Source organism: Nyctereutes procyonoides, unplaced genomic scaffold (genome assembly GCF_905146905.1).
Source record: "Nyctereutes procyonoides isolate TBG_1078 unplaced genomic scaffold, NYPRO_anot_genome, whole genome shotgun sequence".
Lineage (NCBI taxonomy): Eukaryota > Metazoa > Chordata > Mammalia > Carnivora > Canidae > Nyctereutes > Nyctereutes procyonoides.
In genome coordinates this window covers 5363077-5390518 of record NW_026575144.1, presented here as the reverse complement: position 1 = coordinate 5390518, position 27442 = coordinate 5363077, and the positions used below count along the sequence as shown (strand labels likewise).

Below are 27442 nucleotides of genomic sequence, written 5' to 3'. Positions count from 1 at the left end.
GAGAACAGTCAGAAAGAAAATGGGATCTTTGACAACATATTTTCTTTTTTTAAAAACTTTTTATTGAGGCATAATTGACATATAACATTATATTAGAGCTTTAGGTGTACAACATGATTCCATATTTGTATATATTGATAAATGATCACTACAGTAAATCTAATTAATATTCATCACCATACACAGTTGTGAAGTTTTTCTTGTGATGACAACTTTTAATATCTACTATCCTAGTAACTTTCAAATATACTATACACTATTATTAGCTATAGTCACCATGCTACTCATTACATCTTCATGACTAATTTATTTTGGGTTTCTCTGTCTGACTTATTTCATTTAATATAATGCCCTAAAAGTCCATCCATGCTTTTGCAAATGACAAAATTTCCTTTTTATGGTTGAGTAATATTCCATTGTATATATATTCCACATTTTTTTTATCTGTTCATTCACAATGGACATTAAGGTTGTTTCCATATCTTGGCTATTGTAAATAATCCTTTGATAAATATGGGAGTGCATATATTCTTTGAGTTAGTGTTCCCATTTCCTTCAGATAAATATCCAGAAGTGGAACTGTTTGATCATATGGTAGTTCTATTTTTAATTTTTTAAGGAACGTCCACATTCTATCCCTCATTAATTTCTGAATCAAACCTTGCTTGAATTCTGACCTACCGGTGACTCACTAACTAGTCAATGAGTTACCTTTAGAGTTGTTTTTTCTGCATAATACAGATGAGGTTGTAAAGTCTACAAATCTAGAAATACTACCAACAAGGGACAGTTGAACACATTGCAAATTTTGTCTCTAAATACTATTGCTATCACTTTTTAATAATATGGAATGAGAAATACTTTTTAATGTAGTAATAAAGCCTCAGAAATGTTTCCTATATTCAAGTGATGAATAAGCATTTATTGAATGATAAGGATGAGAGGAGTATTTATTGACTACACACTAACGTTCACAATAATAAAAACTATTTTATGAGGAAATTGAAGCTTGGTTTAAGTAACTCGTCAAAAGTCACCAACTAGGTGGCAGAGCTAGGACTTGAATCCATGTCTTTCAGACAGCAAAGCTTATGCTCTGAATCCCCACCATGTATCCAAACCTTAACAAAAGAAACATAATTATTGCTTAAAAGTAGTTGGCATCCTCATGGAGACACATGCTTTACTCATAAGAACAATACTCAAAAAAATCAAGTGATACAAATTACAACAAAATGATGGGCCTGTGGAAACTTAGAGAATTTTCAGAACTGCTTGCCCTCAAGCCAGTGGCAGAGGGGAACCAGGAAGAGCTGTGACCTACTTGTAGGAAGTTGAGGAATGTAGCTACCCTCTGGGTTTCAGGCTCCTCATTTTGCAAATGGCCTGTTGAAAGAAGTAACTTTTAAATTCCCTTCCAGCTCATAGAGTCTTGTAAGCTTTGTCAGAGGAAGATTTCAGAACAACCTCGTGTGAAGTTTCAGTTTTAGTCTTTAAACATGGAGCTAAATTCATCTTTTGGGTGATATTAGATATTCCTTTTATAACTTCATTAAAAGGATTCTGAATCATGGCTAGACAATTTCAACCTCCAGATAAGTTAGTCCATGGAATAACACAACCAGGAAAAATAAGAGTCTGTTCAAAGAAATATAGCTGATGTTTTTCCATGCATATAACACTGTTTGGTCTAGCTCAGATTTTTCTGATCAATTGTTGGCTGATTCTCTTATATTACATTACGTAGATCTTTAAAATATGTTACTTAAAACACTGAGAGTTTTCTTGCCAATAATTTCATGATTTTGAATTTCCAGGAGGAAAATCAGGAAGAAGATGAGTATTTGTTGTTGAATCTTGTGACTTTCATCTTAACACACTGTTTTCCAAATTGGCTCAAGAGCTCTTGGTCAAATTCAGATGTTAAAGGAAAACTCTACCTTGACTACTTCCCAAAGATCAGGGTTGGATAAATGTGTCATAGTGTTCCTCTGATGATGGTGTTTTAGATGAAAAGCTAGTATAAAGTCACTGAATTAAGACCTGATTTCATGTTTTCAATAATAACTCCCCATCTTCGTCAGACAGCTACCAGATTACATAAAGCAGCAGACCTGTCTGTACCTTCCGTGCCCAGAGCTCTAGCCCTCACCCCATCACATCTTAAAATTACTAATTCATGTGTATTACACAGAAGCTTTTTAGAGGAACAGAGTCTTTCAGAAGAGAAAAAAATCAGAAATATTTTGCAACATCACACAGAATGACACAATATGACAACTGGCATATAGTGTATCAATATAATATTGCTATAGAACAATAAATAAGTACAAGAAGCCTGTGGATGACTGGATTACACACAATTAATTTCAGGTCTCCTGGGTCCTATCTAGTGCACCAAAGTCATTTATTTAATGGACCTCCAGCCATGTAAAATCTTATATGGCTTTTGAAGAGTACGTTATATCCTGAGAAAGGCTAATTGAACCTCTTTCTTATCAATGAACTTTGTGGAATTTGAAAATAACCCAGGGCCTGTGAGATTGCTAGTAATTTATAAATTTAGTATAATTCCTCCCTAAATTTGCCCCATGTTGTACCATATAGCACAGAGATTTATTAAGGTAGTTAATAGTAAAAATTAGGTTGACATGAGCAGCATTCAAATATTTATTAAAATTACATCTAAGAGGCCCACAACACTCAGCACTCATTATTAACACATAAAATGGCAGGTGCACAAAGCAAATGATAGATCACTTAAATCCCTGAAAGAGTTAAAGCAATTGTTTCATTCACACTAAGGTAAGACTGAAAACTATGAGAATCTGATTCTTTTGCATTTATTCATTGATGAGAGGGCCAGTTGTCATTATTGCTAGAAAAAACAGATACAGCAGTCCTTATGTCCTCCCACTCTCCAGGAACATATTTGTTGAATAAAGTGCACATTGAGTAATATTTTTGTGTTGACCTGCACCATTCTCCCATAAAAATGTTCTTTCCTAGATGGATCATTCCTCTCGGTCTACCAAACACATTTTACCTTTTCTTGTCGCTAACCATATTGCTTAGTATTCCAAACCTGGAACTATATCTCTTCAACCTTGCTACGTTCCACCAAGCCTTGAGGCCCAGCTCCAATGTGGCTCTAATGTTGCTACCAACCCCCTCCCCCACCCTATATCTTCTCTTTCACTATATGATCTTTCTATGCATGTGGTCCTCTCCACAATGATTTCATAGACAGCTAGGAGAAAGAAACTACACCATGTCTTCCTTGGCATACCTCGTTGTATATAAAACAATTTCTTATAGTCTATGCTGACATTGTAGATACTAGGAGGCAGACTTGAGAAGCAGGATCTTTTTTTTCTGACTGGCACTCAATTTGCAATTGATCCTGGAGATGCTGGACACACCACTATATCTTTGTATTCATTCCACTATGCCAACCATTTTTCTTTTTTTTAATTTAAATTCAATTTGCCAACATATAGGATAACACCCAGTGTTCATCCCATCAAGTGCCCTCCTTAGTGCTGGTCACCCAGTTACCTCATCCCCCACCCACCTCCCCTTATGCAACCCTTTGTTTCCCAGAGTTAGGAGTCTCTCATGGTCTGTCTTCCTCTCTAATTTTCCCCCACTCAGTTCCCCTCCTTTCCCCTATAATCCCTTTCACTATTTCTTATATTCCACATATGAGTGAAACCATATGAATTGTCCTTCTCCAGCCATTTGATGTTTTTCAAATTATGTGACACCAAGGAGATGGCGCTTTTAAGAAGTCTGGCTATGAAAGAAAGAATAAATTTTGCATAAAGTTTATAAAGTTTGCATAAAATCAATTGCATAAAGGGAAGATGGGATCAGGAAAGGTATTTTTTTATGGATGGGGCTTAGAAGTAGATTGGGAGTGTTCATAGATTGCAAGAAAGATGGTGGAGCAAGAGAGCCTGAAGTGATGGCTGATTCTGCAACATCTCAGAAATGGTGAGAGAGGATGGGGTCAGAAGGAAGAGTTTCACATACTTAAAAAAAAAAAAATAGGGATGCCTGGGTGGCTCAGTCAGTTAAGTATCTGACTTTTGATTTCAGTTCAGGTCATGATCTCAGAGTTGTGGGACTGAGCCTCTCTTGGGGTTCCACACTGAACGTGGAACCAACTTGAGATCCTCTCTCTCATTATCCCTCTGATCCTCCAACTCCCACCCTGGTTCTTTTGTGTGCTCTCTCTCTCTCTAAAAAAATAAACAAATAAATACATAAAATTAAAAAAATGCACATTGGTCTGTTCTGGGAAATAAAGGAAGGCATATCCAGTTTTCAAATATGACAGTTTAGGTGGATACCCATTTGAAATTCAATATATGATGTGAACATGGTCAATAGCCAGCATCACTGCTGGATATTAGCACGTGCTGACTGTTTATCACCTACCAGGCAATGTACCAAAGCTCTCGCATACATTATCCCATTCAGTTACCACCCTAGCAATTTAGCATGCTAACACCATGAAATTATTAAATGTATTTAAAACTTCCACCAGGAAAGCTTATCAAAAGGGTCATTTTGTTTTTTAACTGAGTGGTAGGAGAATGTCTTGGTGCCATTTACAGGAACTGAAGGAATGTATTTACATAGTGACTGCCTTCAGAATAACTCCCTCCAAGAAAGTTCCCACGAGGCAGCTACAGTGCTGTTCTGGAGTTGTAATAAAGCAAATGATTCAGTAAGTTGAATCCTTCCATTGTGTGATTAACAAAGACACAGAACATTACACATATCACCAAGCTGCAGCGTGCTCAGAGTGAAACAGCCTTAGACTGAGAGCCTTGAGGACTGGATGTATACTTGATGGAAACTGTTGTCCAGAGGAAAACCAACCTTACCTGTAGAAATGCTTAGAGCAAAGTCCAGAAATGGCATTTTCTTATTGTTTTCATTTATTTACCTTTTTTTTTTTACCTTTTTTTTATTGCACAGGTAAACCAGGTGTCATTTTAAGGCAATTTAAAAAAAGGTGCACATATTTCAATTATTATATTTTTCAACAATATTATGTAAGAATATTACTGAGAAATACCACAAAAATATAAATTGCATGTACATCATTCACTGATGAGTCTCAGTCATCATAAGTATTTATGTTCTGAAATCATAAGATAATTTCATTTTTCTTAATCATCAAATGAGTTAATATGTGGAAATACAGCAAAATGGAAAATGTTATTAGTAATAATAAGACTAGGGAAGCTATGGAATATTTCAGAGCGTACAGAAAGTAGAAACAAATTAAATTAAATTTTAAAAGATAGCCCAAAGCCAAGAAAGCAGATTTAAGAACAGCATCTCATCAAGACTACTTCACTCATGACATCAATGTCCATGCAAACTGCCCTATATTGCCTTAGATTCTCCCAGAGAGCCTGGAGTTCTAAAGAACTAATCTTAAACTGGAGAGGACAGTCTTACCTCACAGCTCAGATGCCACTTCTCTAATCAGTGCATGGGGATTTTTGAAACATAATCAAAACAGAGAGATTGAAACATTAAAACATAAAGAATGAAATAGGAGTCTTGACAATACCTATAGCATTCCAAAATCCAAAAGAAAAAAAAGATTACATTGTGATGGGACTGACAAAAAAAAAAGAATATATATATTTATTTGTTGCTTTAACTCATACAGTAGAAAGATTATATTACAGCCCGATTTTATTATGCTATTCAACACGCATAGATTTCTGAGGTACTATATCTACCTCATAGCAATAAATAACATTAAATGAAACAGGACTGATTCATGGCTGGCATCAATTTTTTTCTGTATTACTACCTTCCACGGACATTGCAGCTTTAGTGTTTGCTCTCTGATACCAACACACACACACACACACACACACACCGCAATCATAACCATAAACTAAATGACTACATAGTCAGAATAGATGGCTGTTAGAAAATACTCACACTAATTGATAATGACATCATGCTGGTATGCACATTACAATGTAAATGAGGCTTCCAGACTCATTTATGGCTCTTTTATTCAAAGTTTAGTACTTAGTACTTTTTTTCATGGTTTAGAAGGTTCTTCTTAAGGCTGTGGGATTACTTATTCCTGCTGATTTTGCCCCTTGGAATTGGACCAAGAGTACCAATTTTTAACTGTATTTTAAAACAGATGCTCACCAGCCATGAAGCAGAATTGAAATGTCTAATGGAAACCACATTACTGAAAGAAAACAAGCAAAGAGAAAAACTGATTAACAGATTTATCCAGGCAGCCATTTGGCTTTATTAAAAATTTGAATTATTCTCTGCATCAAAATATAATAGCAGTTTCCATGCTTCTGTCTGAGGACATGTGAAGAGAAAGCAACCAAATGAACACCCTTTGCTACTGATACATTTTGAAAGGTAGTTTAAACTCCATCTCAAACACATCTGTACGCCTAAGGGACTTCTCAGGGTCATATGAAAGATCAAGATGCAGAACTCTAGCCTGCCCCTAAAGTATTTGTAAAACTTAGCCAAATTGAGCAAAATCTGGAAAGAAAACAATGCTGATATAATGTCCAACTTTCCTTTGGCTCTTATGTGTGATGATTCATAGTGAGACCACTTGGTGGTTACTCTATGTTTCAACTCTTCTTTTCCTACAAATTATGTTTCTAGAAGCCTCCATTACCCTCAACATTAGGAAATATAAGGAATATTAGAGGAATGCAAAGTTGGGGTCTTGATGAAGATGTAGAAGATATTTTTTTCTTTTTCATAAAGTTATGGAAAGCAAATCAATCACATATTTTGGTAGTAAATTCTTAAGTGCAAGCAGGCTTTTGTTAAATCCACTTATAAGATCATTCCTCTATGTTTAAAGTAATTGCAGTTGACGTATATAAATCATAGCATGTAACTCATTGCCTAGATATTTTTTACCTATTACATTCATCATAACGAAGGTGGGAGAAAACTTTCTGCACTCTTATTTTCAAAGAGCTGGACAAGTGTTTAAAAAATTAATATAAGGTCTACCAAAGTGAAGGGGGATAAAACACTTCATTACCAAAAATAAATTACCAAGATGTATAATTGGGATCAGAAATGATGGAAACATTAAGAGAAGTGAACTGTGATGATCTCACCAAATGATATCACTGTAGTCATTCTTCAGTGCAGTAGTAATTTGGCAGAGGGATGGTCTGACAGTAGCTCTGCATTTTGCTTAGCTGAGAGCTTCCCTTGTAGCATAATACATCACGGAATTGAAAGCATTCAGCTTTGTTTTGCAATTCACAATTCAGCCCAGGTGGGCCACTATTACACAATAACCGTGCAGCTGTTAGCATCATTGCCTAAATTGCCCTTCCTTTTTAAAATTTACAGTATAATCTGCTCAACCAATAGATACTAATGTCCAAAAACTCAGCTCTTATTTACCATTTACTCCCTATAAAGGTCCAAAATAACTAACAAATCATTCTCAAAGGAATTCCAATTATGCTGCTTGTTCCCTTAAAGAGTATAAAGGAGTAAAATGTCAGCATTGTGTGTTAGAAATAAAGTGCTCACAACACCTGCTAACAATACATACTGTATAAAGCACTTAGCCTGTAATGCGTTTCTGGAAATCATTTCAGAAATTTACAAACATAATTTTTGGCCTATCTTCCCACCATTGTAAAGACTCTACCATATGCTACAATTTTTATCTGAATTGCCTGATTCTCCATTCCTGATGTTAACATGGAGGGGATGTTTTACAGATACGTGGGTTATGTCAAATACATAGATTTTTGTCAGTTAATGCTCATAAAAATGAATAGCTTCTGCTGAAATTTCCTGATCCCAATGAAGTTCATTTTTTAAGTGATCAGGTTTGTCTTCATCCAAGAGCTGTTGAGCACATCCAAAGAGCTTTGTTCAGTCTGACAAAATGATAAGTAGAGCATGTGTTTACTCATTTGTTTTCAAGGCTTTAAAAACATTTTTTTTTTGATGTTCTAAGTGCCTTCAGAAAGGATAATAAATTAAACAAGTTAGTGGGCTGAGGACTGAAGGGTCTAGCCCAGGTATGGTCTGAAACTTGTTAATAGATGATAGCTAAAGTAACAGACTCATAGTCCTTATTTTACTGGTGATACTGACTACAAGATAAAGAAGCTTTTAACCAATTTTGGCAATTTTTGTGGGATTTATGAGAAGGGGAACATTTTTTTCATCCATTTCTGCAACATCATGTTTAAAATTAGCTCATATGCAAACCAACTTACTCAGCCTCTTGCCCTGTACAAGCATCTGCCTTTATTGTTCACACTGTATTTTTACTCCCAAGTCTTTTATTAATAAGCATATGAATGAATATACCTAACATAGTTTACAACTATAATCTCTGTGAGCAATTTCTCAGTTTGTGTGACAAAAAAAGTTATCTGGTCCTCATTCTGTTGTTTCCTGCTTCTCCAAAATAGCTTCTATTCATTAATTATTTATTTTATATATATGAAATGTGTTCACTGCCCAAGGACTTCTGGGCTTGTGCATAAAATTTAAACTAAATCCAGCAGCTAAAATCCCTCTTAAACTATAATGAAATTACCAAGTTAATGGAGCGGTGTAATCAAACCAGAGTTAATAAATATGGTGTGGCCTTAATAGATGCCATAAGAACAAATGTCAATAGATATTGACAATTTGCCATGTGAAAACATGACATTTATTATGTTTATATTCATGTTGTCACACATTTATTATTTTTATGGTCCAGTTATACTGAGTGCATTGGAACCACAGTACTGGGCCTTATGGAAATAAAAGAAACAATTTTTCATTTTCCAAAAAGTATGTTATCCAGGATTTTTAAAAAATAGTGCATGTTAAAGTTCACCGAAGGGGTCAGATCATCAAAATGCACACACCACTTGCTAACAACACAGTGTGAAACAGTGTCTTTAAAGCTTGGTACAAAATCAAGAGTCTGAAGGAAAGGTTTTTAGCTGTAAACATAGTAGATGGTGGTTGATGCACCTCATTGTGTCTTTTATTCTTTAATGGGGAAAATATTTGAACTCATGGAAGTCTATTTTCGCATGTAAGCACATAATCCTTTGGAGCAACAATGGCTCTTCGTTTCTCCTAGAAAACCCTTGTAATATCTGCTTGCACAGCACGTTCTGTATTTCAGCTTCTGAATTCAAGAATGAAAGTGTGCTCAAAACTAAATGCAAAGTATAAAGATCCTTCTACTTAAATGTGCTTTACCAAATTTTGCTTCATTCCTAACCTAGAAGTAGAAAGACAAAGCAAAGACCACACACAATTGGCCACATCACCTTTTGGATCTCATTGTTCACAGCCTTCTTGTTTATATATTCAGGGCAGCAATGATTAACTTGCCAGGCAAAGAGATGTGTTTTTCACTTTGATAAAAAAATAAGAAATCACATTATTGATTTACTATTTTCATTAACAACACTGAAATGCTTTTAGCTTTCCTTTACAAAAAATTTGGTGACTAAGCCAATGTTTTGGAAATAGGATTTAAGCTGTGGAAACAAGTTATTTTTCAAGGGAAGATATGAGAAATTCTTTATGAAGAATTATAATTAGGAGCACCTGGGTGGCTCAGTCTATTAAGCATCTGTCTTCAGCTTCGATCATGATCTCAGGGTCCTGGGATGGAGCCCCATTGTCAGACTCCCTGCTCAGCGAGGAGCCACTTCTCCCTTTCCCTCAGTTTGTGTTCTCTCTCACCATTTCTTTCTCTCTCAAATAAATAGAATCTTTTTTTAAAAAAAAGAATCATAATTGGGATCCCTGGGTGGCGCAGCGGTTTGGCGCCTGCCTTTGGCCCAGGGCACGATCCTGGAGACCCGGGATCGAATCCCACGTCGGGCTCCCGGTGTATGGAGCCTGCTTCTCCCTCTGCCTATGTCTCTGCCTCTCTCTCTCTCACTGTGTGCCTATCATAAATAAATAAAATAAAAAAAAAACAAAAAAAAAAATTAAAAAAAAAAAAAAAAGAAGCAGCTGCTTCAAAAATTCAATCCTTTAAAAAAAAAAAAAGAATCATAATTAATAATTACTCACAATGGTTTATGGGTTATTAAACTTTAAAAAATTGTGGGTTTTTTTGTCTTTTTTAAAAAGATTTTATTTATTAATTCATGAGAGACACAAAGATGCAGAGACACAGGCAGAGGGAGAAGCAAGGAGCCTGATGTGGGACTTGATCCCGGGACTCCGGAATCACACCCTGAGCCAAAGGCAGATGCTTGACCGCTGAGCCACCTGGGCATCCCTAAAAAATTATTTTAAAAGGACTTTTGTTGATAGCTGTTGAAATGGGAGTAGCTAAATACAGGGAGGTTCATTATACTATCCTCTCTACTCTTGTGTAAGTTTTAAATTTTCCATTAAGTAATGGAAAAAATGACATTTCCTATGTATTTTAGAAAATTTACAGAGTACAAATAAGCAAAAAAAAAAAAAAAAAGAAAGAAAAAAGAAAAAAAGAAAAGAAAAAGAAAGAAAAGAAATCACCAAAGGCACCAAATATTTTAGTGAGCATTTCTCCAGTTCCTGTACTAAATATATATGTATAGATTTTACATGATTATCATGCTGTATTTCTGACTTTGTACTATACTCTTTTAATTTATCATTAATAATTTCTTAAACATACTTATAACCATATAAAATTTCATGTTATAGATTTCACTAGATTTACTTTATCTTTCCTTCATTAATAGACATTACATTATTTCTCCTCTCCACCCCAGATTATAAACAATGTTACATCAAAAAGTACAGATGGGATTTGTAGACGTTTATGTTTATGTCCTTAGAATACAGTTATAGAAATGTAATTTCCGAGACAAGAAGTATGCAAACCTTTACATTTTTATGTATATTGTCATTTGAACTTCCAGAAATTGTATTAATTCACATGTCCATGAGAAGTATAGTATTTCCCACCCTATCCACGGAGGATATGTTCCAAGACCTCCAGTGGATGCCTGAGACCAGAGATAGTACCAAACCTTATATATGCTACATTTTCCCTATACATACATACCTATGATAAAGTTCAATTTATAACTTAGGATCAGTAGGAGATTAACAATAATTAAAAATAAAATAGAACAATTATAACAGTATACTAAAATAAAAGTTATGTGAAGTGGTCTTTTCTAAAAATAACCTTATACTGTACTCACCCTGTTTATAATGATGTGAGATGATAAAATGCCTGTGTGGTAAGATGAAATAAAGTGAATGATGTAGGCATTGTGACATAACATCAGGCTACTAATGAGCTTCTGATCATATGTCAAAAGGAGGATCATATGCTTCCAGACCATGGTTGATGGAGGATAATTGAAACCACAGAAAGTAAAACCATGGGTAAGGGAGGACCACTGTGCCTGAGAGTATCCACTGCCCCACACATTTGTGAATCTTGATAAGCAAGACTTACTAAGATTTCTTTAACTGGCATTTCTTTCATCATTAGTGGGGTTGAACCTCTTTTATGTGTTTCTTTTCATTAATATTTCTTCTTTGAGATGTGTCTATCTATGTCCCTGTCTCTCATTTTATACTGGAAGTACAGGGTGCATTTTTCTGTTTTCTTACTATCTCATATCCATTTCAATCATTTCACTAGCTCAAAACAACATAAGTTTTGGGTTCATATTGTATGTCTTGATTTTTCCACTTAAAACATGGTTTCCACATAAGTGAAACCATTTTCAACTTACTAATCAACTACTAAAGACAATTCACTCTAGTGACCAAAGTAATAATAATGGAAATGACATTATTAATGCCTATGTCTCATGTTACTGGCAATAAAGAGCTTACATTCTACCTATGTAAGAAGGTGAACTTTAGATGTTAAGTCTACAAGTTTGTTGAGGGGTGATGAAGTAAAATTATAGAGTTCTGTTGACATAGCAGTGGCAATCTTAAAATCAAATGAATTATCTCTTTGCCCCCAACACCCCAACAATAGTGTCCCTCCAAATTCTGTCCTAACATCAATGACTTGTAATGAAATTATGAAGGTTTTTACATTATTCTACTTCCTTAATAGTATAATTATACAGATTAAAAATAGGTGAGGAAAAATACTGTTTTGATCATTGAACTATTTATAGTCACAAAAGGAGCAGTATTTCCTAGTTTCATTTGGGCAACTATGGGCACAATTTATGGTATTTCCTATTTCCTTTGTAGCTGCCATTTTAGAATCGCTTCCATATTTACATCAATAGATCTTGACCTATGTATAACCTTCCCCTTGATATTTTAAAAATTAAGCTACAGTACATAAATAGATAAAAATGTTCAGTATGTAAATAGATGTTAAATATACTGCCTGTAATCTATTTTAACACATGATTATTATAACTAACATTTATTTGATTATAACATATTTTTGTTTACAATGATAAAAATTAGCACAGTGAGATTATTCCAGCCATGTCAGTCTCAATATTAAATTTATTACAATATTCTGACTTGCTTTCACAGTGTTAAAATAGAAACAAAACCTAGATCTACATAAGTAATTTTAAATGGTAGATTTAAAAAGCAAACAAACAAAAATCAAGCTTCCCCATAGTCTCAGGATATCCTTCTATTAAGTAATTCAGAACTTAAGATAAAATCAAGGTTTAGTCACTAATTAGATCTCAGCTTTTCTCAAATATAAATCAGGCAAAAACATCTAAACCTAACAAACAGTACTAAATTACTTTTCATATCACATTATATAAATATGTTATGGGTTCCCTTGTTAATGAATTGTCAACAATTCCATAATGGTGAGAACACGTACCCAGCAGACATTCCTGATCCTACTCTGTGCTACACATGAGCTATTTTACAGTTTTATGTTGAACTTACATGCCAAGACCTGATTTTTTAAAAAATCATGCAAAATTTAACCATGACTAGCCAATGAAACATTTATACAGTGTTCAAATGTATGTACAGAGGTCGAAAAATTTTGCTTGCAGGCATGCAAAAAAAGCACCTAACCCAGTTTTAAGAGGTCAAGGTCCTACAATACAATATGTTAACATGTGGATTACAGGATTGTGAATACACATTTTAAAATACAGTTTCAAATGGCTGATAACAGATGTTCTGAAAAACTAATGTCACATCAAATTTTGGTGCAACCTCCAAACACAGTTTGTGAACCACTGCCTTGAGACACAACACAGTGTAGTGTAACTTGGACTCTTACTCATATAGTCCTGAGTTTAAATTCTGTCACCTTTACTAAATAGCTGTATAATCGGGGTAAATAATTAACTTCGTTAAGCTTCAGTGACCACATCTGTGGGGAGTTTTAAATGAGATAATGTGCAGGAAGCAGTTAGATGGAATGCTAGTTATGATAACGGTGATGAAAAGCTTTGCTCAGGTATTATCTTCTTTTTTTTTTAAGATTTATTTATTTATTCATGAGAGACACACACACACACATACACACGGAAGAGAGAGAGAGAGAGAGGCAGAGACAGGCAGAGGGAGAAGCAGGCCCCATGCAGGGAGCCTGATGTGGGACTAGATCCTCGGTCTCCGGTCTCCGCTGAGCCACCCAGGCTGCCCTTATCTTCTCTTTAAGGCCTGTCCTGACCATCCTACTAAAAACTGCAACTGCCCAGATTCTTCCAACCCCACCTTTCGGATTCCCCTTTACTCTGCTCTATTTTTTTTTTCCCATATCACTTACCACTTTCTGACAAACCATTAACCATAAACCAGTAGGATATGATTTCCAGTTCAAGAAACATCACAATATATCAGGCTCTTTGAAGATCTTAACTTCTCAGACTCACATAGACAAAAAGCCTTCCAACATACTAATTGGTGGGTTCTTATATTTGAAATAGATTCTAGGCTTATTAATTCACCAGGGTGGAATTTGAGAGGAAAGAGGGCTTTTGTTCACCAAATGCTTACAGTATTGCCTGCCCCTAGTCTGTAGTCAATAAACATTTGTTGAACAAATGGATGAATGAATGGTAAGAAAATGCCTCAGGCCACATTATCAGCAGTCTTAAACTGTCTTAAATTGTGGAGAAAATTCCTTTTACTCCATTTTCAGCTCTTACTACTCAATATAATCATATACTTAAGCACTAAATACAGGAGGTAGAGTTAGAAGCAGGACTCTAGTATTGAGTTTGTCTTTCCATGAATGGATACAACCCAAGCTGGTTTCAGGGGCACCCCCATCTAGGTTTCAGTAGGGAAGAAAGGCGAGCCTAAGAGGAGGAAAGTTAGTTTATAGTGGCTCACCACTCCAGGAAGAGCCTAGCACCTAATGCTGGAAAAGAGTAGACAGAAATTTTCCAGTAACCTATGGAAAAAGAGGTCCTCTTCTGTCCAATCAAGAGAGAACAGTAATTCTGTCAGCAGGTTTCAGAGGACACAACAACAATAAGAATAATAAGAAACCAGAAGCATGTCCTGCCCTGTTGTCTTTGGCTGTTTGGGGACATATGACCACTGGACTCTACCATTTAAGAAATCCAGGGTGTAGTCCAGCTTTTGTTGAGTAGTATGGCCAAGCTTCAATGAGAAAACTGTCACATCAAGAATGACTAGACATTCAGGAACAGTTTGCTTAGGCAAGAGCAGTCCACTGGCCCTTTCAAAATTTACATTTCAAACATATTTCTAATATTTATTTGAGCTGCTGAACTTTACCCAACTTGCATCAGTCAACTGAGTATCTATGACCATGGCGTCAACTATTTTAAGAGAGTCTAATGATAGGAAGAAAAAAAATTTTTCTCAAATTTGCTTAGAGGATCTAGGTCCCAAACAGGGGATTGTTCTAGCAACACTTCTACCAGGGGAGGGTAATTCCAGAGAAAGCAGACCGTATCGGAAGAGTCTGGCCAAATCTCCTAAGAACTCACTCCTCAAGACAGGAGTATGGTTTTCCTTTGTGGTGGTTTCAAATAAGTTGTTTTTTTGTTTTGTTTTGTTTTTTTAATTTAACCTTACTTTCTCTCTCCAAAATCTGAAGATTGCTTCTGTTCTACCATCCATCCTCTCTGCTCTTAGTTTTCCAATTTTATATTCTCCTTTTTCTATGCAAACATTCTAAGTTTCGATGACTTTGCATAAAGAAATATTTAATGATTTTCTAAGAAGAACCATCAATGTCACATGAAAATAAAGTCATTTTTCCTAAGGTTACCTAGCTGGTCAAAAGTCTCACTTGACAGGATTTACTATACTACTCTGCATTCAACCTAAGTCTACCAGGATACTCACGGCCATGAGGTGGCACCATAATGCATGTGGGACTCTCGTCACAGTTAACAAGATGGAAGCTAACCATTAGTTACAAATGATCATTAGTCACAGGTCAAAAGTAATAATAATAATAATAATAATAATGACTTCTATTATTATAAAATAAAATAGAAAATGGCATAGAAAATTCTGTGATAGTTTAGTATACTCTTTTGAAAGCTGCACAATATCATGAATTCCTGTAGTGTAAATGCTTAACCCAGCTTAGAGGCACACAAAAATGCATTTCATCTGAAAGGACATGCTTGGGCAGCCCACGTGGCTCAGGGGTTTAGCACCGCCTTCAGCCCGGGGTGTCATCCTGGAGACCTGGGATCGAGTCCCATGTCAGGCTCCCTGCAAGGAGCCTGCTTCCCTCCACCTGTGTCTCTGCCTCTCTCTCTCTCTCTCTCTCTCTCTCTGTCACTCATGAATAAATAAATAAAATCTTTTTTAAAAAAAAGAAAGGACATACTTGAACTTTTTGGTGAAATAGGAAAATAATGTTTAAAAATATACCACTTATTCTATTAGAATGAAGCATAACCATAGCTACAAGAATATTTTCTATTGATTTGTTTACATTTTCACCAACCTGCTCTACCTATTAACTGGATGCTTATCAGAACACTGCAATAATAGATGCTGTGGATTAGAGGAGAAATCACAACATATTATGACTCTAGTAAGTGGGATTAAGCTCTCTCTAGGTGAGGTCTAAAAAGACACTAGAAGAGACCTTCTGTTTTCAAAATATAAATTCCACAATTTGGCAATCCTTTATTAAAACCTCATGCTACAGAAGAATTTTCCATCTTTAAGGAGTCTCCTAGTAAAATATAAATATACCTTAGTAGGTGCTAAGTCATATCACCTCACACTTTAGTTATGACTATATATCTTAGTTAATAACCTGCCAGGAGTAAAACACTAAATGAATTAGCAATTATTGTGAATGCACTGGGGAAGCAGGGCAGGGATGAGAAAAGAACATAAAGGGGTAGGTGGAAAGTTTCCAGTGACAAACCTCATCAACCCACCCAGGCTCTTGAGTGCACAGCACAGCTGAGGTACTGTGATAAAGTAGAGCCAGGTGAGTTAGCTGTGCAGTCACAGGAACGAGTTCATACTTGGGCCTGCCTGCTATATACCTAGCCATAAGACATTAGGTCAGTTGGCTCTCTGAGCTTCCATGTCCTCATCTATAAAACAAAATAGCACCATTGTATTAGGGTTCTCCAGAGCAACGGAACTGATGGGAAATGTATACATACACACAGAGAGATTTATTATAAGGAAACAGATCACATGACTATGGAGACTGAGATGTACTCAATCTGCCATCTGTAAGCTGGAGGCCTAGGAAAGTCATGATGGAGTCCAAGTCCAAAGGCCTGAACAACCAGGGAAACCAATGGCGTAACTCCTGAGTCCCAGGGCAAAAGAAGACTTTCAGCTCAACAGCCAGGCAAAGAACGCAAATTCTTTTTTTCTTTCACCTTTTTGTTCTATTCAGCCTTTCATGGGATTGGATGATCCCACCCACATTAGGGAGGGCAACCCACTTTTGTTTCAGTCAACTTTACTGATTGAAATGGTAATGTCATCCAGAAACATCCTCACAGACACACTCAGAAAGAATGTTCAGTCCAAAATCTGGGACCCTGTGGCCTACTCAGGTTGTCACATAAAATTAACTGGGGTGCCTGGGTGGCTCAGTCAGTTACACATCTGACTCTCTCTCCTGATCCCACTGTCTCCCCCTCCCCAGACTCACACTCTATAAATAAATAAATAAACAAACAAACAAACAAACAAACAAATAAAATTTAGCCATCATAAATCCACACCTCAGCTTGGCATCTTGTGCATCTCCTTAAATGATACTTAATCTCCAAATAAAGAAAATAACATGGTCATAATTCTGCTTAACATAATATAGCTATCCAGTGTATGACTGAGAAGGCACCAACCCCTCTCCCAGAAAAGAAGGTAAAGTCCTGGAGTGATGTTTAGTCTTCTCCTTGATTTCCTATAACTTGAATACCATGATGTAAAATTAATAATACATAAACACTATCATGTGAAGTCAACATATGTTACATAGGAGAGGAAGAGAGGGGAAAAAAACACAAACATATTCATAACAAAATAAAGAGAAAATACTCAAGGCAAAGTCTTTGTTTCTCTAACTGATCCTTGGTCGTAGCTGGCATTTGTAACTACCTTCTTCCACTGACTCATTATGCATTCCCTTTGCCTTCAGCAAGTAACTTAGCTGGGTCATGCTTCTTTACCTGGTGGGTTGACCTGAACCTTCATTCTTGAAGAGCCTGGGCCATTGGTAGTCTGGCCTGGGTAGGGTTGTTATAGTTTTCCATTTACCTTAATTTCGGGGCATGGTAATACTAAGAGAGGACTTAGGGGTCTTCTGTATACCTGACATATTCTTCTTTACCTCCATTGTGGAGTAGAAGCCCAATTTCCCCTTGGTGTTAAGGATCAGTCACCCTGGCCAACACCATAACTCCCTTCTTTGCCTGTTGATTCAGGGACATGAGAAGCCAAGTGTGGTCAGGTGGCAGTTTTAACTTCAAGTTCAATGGTATCTTGTTATGTCTCCTGATAGAAGCATTCTTCCCTTTGAAGCTAATATTTCTAGACCAGCAGAGCAGAAGGTCATGGGAACAGGAAGCAAAAATTTTGCTAGAGGTTTATTAGGATAGTAAGAACAAATGTTGTCACTACATTTCCACTCCTCAATTCCTGGACCCATGAGTCCTAGCTTTGGAAGCAGTAACCCCATATAGTGGATGCTCATTCAGAGCCTATACAGCCTTCTGGAGAACCTTGTTTTTGCCCTGCCAGGTATCAACACTGAGCTGGTATCTTCAAATTAAGTGACTAAGCCTTCAACAGGCCATTCCACTGTTCCATCAAACCCTCTACTCGGGATGAGAAGGAACATAATTAAGACCAATGAGCATAGGCTCATTGCCATGCTTCTTCTGCTGTGAAATAATTTCCTTGATCAAAAGCAATGCTATGTGGAATACTGTAACAGTGGATTCAGATGATTAAATGAGATAATGTATGCTATTTTACTTTCTTAGAATCATAAGCATGCATATACATCAGAAGTGTTTAATAATAGTAATATTGTCTCTTTGCCAAAGTGAACATTTTAGACAATGAATGCTTTGGGATATTATGTTGTAATAGCATTTTCAAAGATGAAGATTCCTTAGAGATTATCCAGTGGCTTTCAAACTTTGTCAAGCTTAGAATCCTTCCTTCTAACAAAATTTATAAGAAAGCTATTATGTAAAACAGGTAAAATTAGACTTGCTAAATTTAAAAGTAGAATGGGGTGGGAGGTAGTGCAGAGAAGGAGGCAATGCTCAGTGGCCCAGTCAAGATACTTCCCAGAATCCCCCAGGATAAACTTGCTCAAAAATACATTGAAAGAGTAATGGAGGGATCCCTGGGTGGCGCAGCGGTTTGGCGCCTGCCTTTGGCCCAGGGCGCGATCCTGGAGACCCGGGATCGAATCCCACATCGGGCTCCCGGTGCATGGAGCCTGCTTCTCCCTCTGCCTGTGTCTCTGCCTCTCTCTCTCTCTGTGACTATCATAAATAAATAAAAATTAAAAAAAAAAAAAAAAGAAAGAGTAATGGAGTCCCCTACCATTGACTAAATGGCACCCAGTCACTTTTAGGCAGTTTTAGAAGGGAAAAAACATCATTGCAACTATTTTGATTGTACATATTTCACAAATGTAAAATCTGGGATGAATTCTGATTTTTACAAAAATTCTTTTTGGCCAACTCAAATCATGTGTTTAAAGATGCTGCTTGCACTTTAAGAATTTGAGTCAGGCTCCCCTGGCTAATGTGCTGGAAATAGGGTGCAGTTTTTTCAGCTGAAGCATTTCACTTAATATGTATCCCATTGCCTAGGTTTAACTTGTTTTTTTTTTTTTGCAGTAAATTATCAGTCCACAAATACGGATCAATGATTCAAATGTAGTTCACTGAAGCATAAAAGGAATGATGAAACCATTAACATAAATACTACAATAAAGAACAATTTGTAAATGAAAATAATTAATAAGGAGTTTTGTCCAAATACAGATGATAAATCTAAACGTGCTTGTATGAGTGAAATCTGTGAATTACATGCATTCTCACAAGCCACTCCCCTGCCCGGTGTGTCCTACTGGTTTCCAGATGAATTTCATACCACATGGCATCCGAGGTTTTATGGGAAAGTTCAAACCTTCAGGGCTAGGATCAATATAAAGAGAAGGCACTACTTCTCCCAGGCACTTCCCATCACTCATGGAGAGAGCAGGACCTGGGCCTCGGCCCAGGTGATCTGTTATTTTGTGTTTCTATAGGACAAATTTTAAAGTTTTGTCAACAGGAGAACTATGTAGGCTGTCTGGTATCCAAAGGTTAGAATTTGGGGAGCCAGGAGTTTATATGAGCTGTCTGAGACAGACAGCTGCTTAGGACATGGATGACACAGATCCCATGGGTAGTTCCAGTACTCCCCTGCTTTCCATCAATCCTCAGGGGAGTGGAACTTGGGTGCAGCTCCTCCAGGTAAAGAATGGGTGAGGGTGGGGTGTAGTCCTACCTAAATAATTGTTCAAGATTTCTTATAGACGATATTGCTCATTGCAAAACAACCAAATGGTGGACAACAATAGGGTTGAGCAAGCCAGGCTTAGTCTTCCGTGTTAAATGTTCTAGAGTTAATTTTTGCTGAGATCATTCAAGGTACCAGCGGGAAACAGATGGCAAAAGGTGGGAAATGAGGAAAGTTTAGTAAAGGAGCTATTTATAAACATGGGGGCAGACATAAGGGAAACCAGCAAGGGACAGGGAACCATCCTGTGGAGGGAGGCATTACTGCTCCTAGGGCAAAACCCAGAGAGAGCCATAGTGCTCTGGAGAAGCTAAGGGATGGGCTATGGCCTTGAAGGCTTTTGGCATAGGAACTTACTACTTCCTGCCTATAATCCTGCAGGGAGGAAACAAGGGAGAATAAATGACCCTGATCACACTCCTCCCCATTCCACCCCCTACTGGTGTTTTCATTGGCCAAACTGAACCACAAGTTGGAGGGCAAGGAGTGTAGTAAGTCAAGCTGTTGGAGTCCATAATGGTCAGTCAACCCTCCAGGTCACAAGGCCAAGTGGAGAAGGAAAAGAGTGGATATAAAAGGCAAATAGAGAATGTCCACACACCAAAGAAGACAGAGCCTAATGGCAGTCCTTGAGGGGGAACAGCTTGAGGAAAGCAAATGAAGTAAGGGTATGGGGTCGTTTAAAGAGAGATGAGGAATAAGGTCCCACTTTTTCAATAAATTGATCAGGAAGAAAAAGAATGAGTTACAAAACTATCTTAAAGAGGTCTCTGGATTAGGAAAAGAGAGTATTTTCTGATTTAGCAAAGAGACTTGGAGTCTTCATTTGAACAGTGTAAGGATCCACTGTAAAGGGAGTAACTGGAGAAAGAAGTAAAAACAGATATACCCACAATAAAGAGGATAGAGTTTTGAAGACAAGTTGCAGGTAATGAACAGTGTCAAAACTGTACCAACTATTTATTTAAAATCATTACCCCCTCCTATATTTTAGTCTTAGAACTACTTAACTCTACTAAAGTAGGTTTACTATGCCATCTCTTAAACGTGTTTTATTAAGCTTTAAAATGTTCTCACTTAGGACTTGAAAAGATTAAAGCCCTTGGTTGAAATGAGAAGGCCAGATTTGAGGATTCGGTAAAGGTGGAGAAAACTAAATATATTTCAAAACTGATTAGCTATTGTAATACTTTCTTGGCTAAAATTCAATATGTAACAGAGAATGAAGGCAATTACTCACATTAAAATGCCTTTTGTATTTTTTTTTCTTTCTACATCTAACAGTTTAAACATATTTCAAAGCTAAGATACAATGTGTTATCTAAATTCTATCTGCAGGACTTTGTGGTGTCTCAGAACCACTTAAGGGACACATTGGAATTTTTTCCAGTTTGATCCACCTAAGACCATCAGGAGTATTAATAGATTGAAGACCTCAGGAATCACATTGTTTGAACTACCAGTACGTCATTAATCGCATTAGTGATATTATTTCATTTGTTGTTGAAGAATTTCATTCATACTTAAAAGGAGTCAGCAACACAGGCACCATGAAATGTTTCCTTACCCTAAAAAGTCAGCTGACATCTCATTGTCGCTGCTCATTGCCATATAGTGCCACACTAGAGACCATCAACATCCAGTCCTTTCCTAAATGTTTCTCAGGTATTTAAAAGTATGGTTTATTTTAAACATCCAATACTTGAACTGGCAAAATTGTGAAAGTGCCTCTCTTCAAAAAAATGTGCTACATACAGGATTACAGGTATATAGATGGGAGTACTTTCATGAGAACAGGGGCCAATCCAATTGATCAAAATAACAGTATCAAGCTATCCCATATTTCACTGTGATGTGGTAAAAGTCAAAGGTCTTTTCAAGCAATAATTGTAAACTACAAGACCTATATGTTTCCTTTTCTCTTCCGTCCTACAACAATAAGATAAAAAAAAATGGAATTTTACAGCCTTTGGTTAGAAGCCTTTATCTTCAAAAGAGACCTGAGAAGGAAGACTTAACTGACCTTTCCATGTAAGAAAGCACATCACCTACTGAGATTTGTCTTCCTTGTTGGCACCTCCCTACAAAAGAAGTGGGAGGCTAAAATCAGCTTCAACTTGTGCAAATTAAAAGTAACCTTTGGGCTAATGGGCTTTCAACACCACTCCTTACTGGGCAAAAAATTTTGTGTCCCATAAAATTAAATTACCTCCTTGAAAATGACTTCTCCAATAAATTACACCATTAAATACAGTAAAAACGGAATTCCTACAAAACAATTCTCCCCTCTATCCGGCAACTCTCCCATCACGGTGGAAATTGATTCCATCTTTAATGTAGTATCCATCTAGTTCCAAAAAAGGGGCACAGAAAACCTAAACACTGTTTAAGAAATAGCAGGACAATTAAAGGCCAGAAAAATAAATCACATCTTTGAGGAAACCAGAACTGCAGTTTAGAGAGATCAATGCTTTAGCACTTTACCAAATACTAAATTGAAAGAATGTGGAGAGTTGTCACCTAGCAGAAGGTGACTTGTTATTTTCAATTTCTTTGAAGTAGCTATCAAAGGAAACAATCAAATAATTAAGCATTGTATTGAGTTTGTGAGGTGGTAGCTCTTGTATTAACTCTGGCAATCACTATAAATGGACTATATTTTCACTAATTGAGGAAGTTCTAACATAGTCCTTTTTAAATGGGGTTGGAAGTCATAAACACATTGTTGAATAACTACTCTGTATTAGGAACGAAACCAGTTTCTTTAGGAGTGAAGGTATCAAGGAAACGACACTGCCAGACCCTTGAAAGAATGACCAAACATACACAAAATGAGAGACTCCAGGAACACAAGTTGACAGTACAAATTGTGTGTATAACTTGAACTGTGAGGCAATCGGGCACAATTATCATGAGGCTATGTAACACTAAAGTGTTCAATTTGGCCTGAGAGGCATTGGGCACATATAAGAGGCCCACAATGAAATATTATCCTGGGGATCCCTGGGTGGCGCAGCGGTTTGGCGCCTGCCTTTGGCCCAGGGCGTGATCCTGGAGACCCGGGATCGAATCCCACGTCGGGCTCCCGGTGCATGGAGCCTGCTTCTCCCTCTGCCTGTGTCTCTGCCTCTCTCTCTGTAGCTATCATAAATAAATAAAAAAAAATTAAAAAAAAAAAGAAATATTATCCTGGCAGCTGAGTACAGGGTGGATTAACATCAGGAGAAACACAATACAAACTAATACTAATCTTAATAATACCTAACACAGGTGCCAGACACTGTTCTAAACATTCTCATATATTAACATGCTAAATCCTCAGGTGTAAAATCCTCATATATTAACATGTTAAATCCTCGATGCTATGAGGCAGGCACTGTTACCATCTCATTTCCCAGATGGGGAAACCAAAGCACTCTGATTTTTATAGTAAACTTAATGTCTGATTTTTATAGTAAACTTTCTGCATAGCATCGCCCACGCAGGTAAATACAAGGTGAATTTTCAAAGCAGGTGTTGTCATCCAGGGAATACTAATACGGCCACTAAATATAACATTTTTAAATTATTTTAAAGATTTATTTATTCATTCATAAAGAGACACGGAGAGAGAGAGGCAAAGTCATAAGTAGAAGGGAAAGGTAGGCTCCTAGATCCCAGGAGGGGGGGGGGGGGGGCGGGGGATCAAGACCTAAAGGGAAGGCACTCAACCACTGAGCCACCCAGGTATCTTAAATATATTGCTTTTAAATGCTTTTATTATGGAAAACTGCAAACGTGTCTAAAATAGAAAGAGTGGTGCAAGGACCACCCCGCCCCTCCACGTACCCAATCTTGATTCACCTGCCATAACTCCACTCAAGGACCCAAGCCCCTCCCCTCATGATTTTGGAGTAAATGCATATATTACATCTCTTCATCATCACTAAATCTTTCACTACGTATCTCTCTACAAGGACACTATTTTTTTTTCTTCTAAACATGACAATAACAGCATATGGCCTTAAAATTACAATAACTCCTTAATATCAAAAATCAATGATCAAGTTCCAATAATCTATCTCACTTTAATATTTGAGAACTTGCTGTTAGCATTAGACGTTTCCCCACCTACTAACATTTAAAATGCTGTTCTTAAGAAAAAATCAAACAATAAAATAAAATAAACTGCTGTTCTTTAAATTTCCTTTCTTTCCCTCCTTGCTCTGTTACTAAAAGGGACGAGCCTGCCTCCAGCCACGGATTCGCAGCCCGGTAGCGGGCTCTGCGTTCCGGGCAGCTCCGCAGCTCCGCAGCTCCGCAGCCCGCCGCCCCCCGCCCCCCGCCCCGCTCTCCCGCCGCCCCGCCCCGCCTCCCCCTCTCCCCAACTCCCCCCCCTCGGGGCCCACGTTGCCACCCAGAAGCCTCCTCGCGGAGGGATGCGTCCCCGAGCCTCGCGCCTCGGGCCCCGCCCCTCGGGCCCCGCCCCTCGCGCCTCGGGCCCCGCCCCTCGCGCCCGGGCCCCGCCCCCTCGCGCTCCTGGCCCCGCCCCGGTTGCCTAGGCGACGGAGGGCCGCAACTCCGGGGCGAGGTCACGACGGCGTCCTTGGGGACCACTCCCGGGGGAACGACCCCCGCGGCGACGACCCCGGCGGGAACCACGCCCGAGTCGGAGGTACGCCGCCCCTTCCCGGCACCCGCGACCCTCGAGCGCACGGCCCGCGGCGGAGGCCCGCGCCGGGGGAGGTGGCCGGCGGCCCGGGGCGGGAGCGGGGCGGGGCGGCGCCGGGGCCCGGGAGGCTCGGGCCCGCGCCCCCAGCCCAGCCCCCGCCGCGCCGCGCGGGGCGCCCCGGAGTGGGAGCCGGACCAGCTCCTCCCTGGGCGGCTTCCGCGGCCGGCGACCTCCGCGCCCTCGGCACTGGAAAGGGGACCTTGGGATCTGACCTGGGCCGGTCGCTTTCGGAAGGTGCTGCGACGGATTAGTGACTCTTCCTTGGTAGTAGGTTGACTAACACGTGAAGGCCGGGGCCTGGGGTCTCCCTGATTATTTTACCACTTCTCTAAGTACAGAGATACCCGAGAGGAGGACGGAGAGCGCTGGAAAGCCGACCCCCGGGTGTGCGTGGCTGCTCCTCGTCCACCTGCCCTGAGGAGAGAGAGCCCTTGAACTTCCTTGGGCCCCAGGGGTTTCCTTGGGGCTGGGGCTGGGGCTGGGGCTGGGCTGGGGCTGGGGCTGGGGCTGGGGTGGGGAGTTTCACTTTCTTTAGGCCCCTCCCAACGCCAGCTCTCCATAATAAATGGGTTTTAGGTGACTTTAATTACTCACAAGCTTAGTATCCTGAGATTTTAATTAAGCACACACCTCCTATTTCCAGATATTGCTAAAAGAAAATGTTTAAACCTTCACACGATCCATCATGTTGTTCTACGAAGTTTTGTCTTCAGGTTTTTTTTTTGTTTTTGTTTGTTTTTGCCTTCAGTTTTTTTAAGACCGAAGGTGAATGATGTTATAATTGACACTGCGATGGTCAACTCCCTTTTTTAGTCTAAATGACATTTTTTGTGTGGGTGCAGAAGATAAGTATTGGCTGCTATCTCCTGAATGTGGAACACTCCGCCAATAATTTGGTGCCTTGCCGCAGAGATAGATACAGATTCTTCCCAATACTGTATGCAGCCCACTAAAGCATGCTGACGGCCCTATGAGCCTTTTGAAATTAGCATACATCAAAAATACATTTTAATGTGATAAACTGGTTACTAAGCTAGTTACTCCCTTGTGATCCCTAATGTAAGTAATACAATTTCAAAAGTGGCAGAGAAAATTTCGCAATTAAGTCGTGTTATTTAAATATGTACAAAAACTTACTTAAGAAAGTGCTCAATTGCCAGTGTACACTTGCATGTACTTACTTATCCATGTAGATATGTACTTTCCAAGAAGACTCTGATAATTTGGGATTAATAAATCTGCAGTTCAAAAAAAAAAAAAAAGGAAAGAAAGAAGAAAGGACAAAGAAATACCCCATGATTTTTTTTTTTTAAGATGCAAAGAAGTGCCATGGGGGGGGGGGGGGAAATGTCACTTTTTTTTTTTTTTTGGATGGATTGGATGAATGAGTTAGTTATAGACCTGAGATGATTATCTTACACCTTAGCACTGTCAGTGGGCACATCTGTTAACTTCTTGGAGGAGCAGGAATTCCCTGTGTCAAGCAATTCAGAAAATGCTCAGTCTTTAAGTTAGTAACAAACTGAAGAAATCAAGATGGAATTTGGACTCACTGAGCTGTATTCACTTAGCCTGTACTGAGATGAACAAGCTGATACACTGCATGGTAGAAACACCATTTTCCATTCTAGTGAAAGCAAAGCTCCTGTAGGTCACAGAGAAGCCAGTTGATCCATAGAGCCTGCATTCACTAGAATGATAAGGCTGCCAGCTGCCCATTTCTGCCCACAATGTGTTTTAGGGGTTAGATAGAAAAGATGGCAAAGACCCCTCTCTCAGAATCTATGTTCCCAAAACTTCTGCTTTTCAGTTAGATACTGAAAGATTCTTCTCAGATCAGATTCCTTCCAGAGTTGACTCCCCAAGACCTAGTCCCTTATGGTGTCATTTCTAATAAATTCTATGTCCAAATTGACTTAGCCAGTAGACCATCTAGTCATCTAAGCCAAGCATTAGTGATTTTTTTTTCTCACCAAGTCAATCAGAAATAAAGTATAAGCTTTATTCTAAGTCTAAGGTTTCCAGACTTCTTTTTTGCCAGTACCTAGAATAAAAACAACCAATTATCCCAATCACATAGTAAGTGCTCAGTTAAATATAACTAATTAAAATCACAGGTGGTCTGACATATGCCAAGAAAGATAGTTATACAGATCAAAATCTATTTTTCTTAACATTTTATTTATTTATTCATGAGAGACACACACAGAGAGAGAGAAAGGCAGAGACACAAGCAGAGAGAGAAGCAGGCTCCATGCAGGGAGCCCAATGTGGGACTCAATTCAGGACTCCAGGATCACACCCTGGGCTGAAGGCAGATGCTCAACCACTGAGCCACCTAGGCGTCTGAGATCAAAGTCTATTGAGATACCGTGAACAAGCAGACATGAGATGCAGGTCCAGGAAGACATTTTTTTTCTGTGGCATTGCATAAACTCTTTTTGCCAACTTTCTGAATTCAACATTCCAGTTTCTTTAGTAACATGGGAGTAAATGCCTCCGTCTAAAAGGTAAGACTAAATGGGAGATATCTGTATAAGTGCTTACGACCAGACATAAAATGACAAAAATCTGAAAATATTTGCTATATATAGATCTGTAAATGAAATTTATAAATGTTTATAAATTAAATTGTAAATGAATTTATAAATGAATATTTAGAATTTAATCCTCAGTCTTTTATCACTAGTTGACTCATAAACTGACTTTTTTAGTGCCTTAAAAAATACTATTTGGGAAATA

The 27442-nt window shown here is 38.2% G+C and overlaps 1 protein-coding gene across 1 annotated transcript in view; it reads left to right on the top strand.

Annotated features, from left to right (window-relative positions):
• CABCOCO1 (ciliary associated calcium binding coiled-coil 1) overlaps nt 1-27442 on the top strand; it is a 152952-nt gene that overhangs the window by 11405 nt on the left and 114105 nt on the right. Inside the window, exon 4 of the mRNA XM_055308745.1 lies at nt 24527-24643. Coding sequence (XP_055164720.1) covers nt 24527-24643 — 117 coding nt within the window. The remainder of the gene's footprint in view (nt 1-24526; nt 24644-27442) is intronic.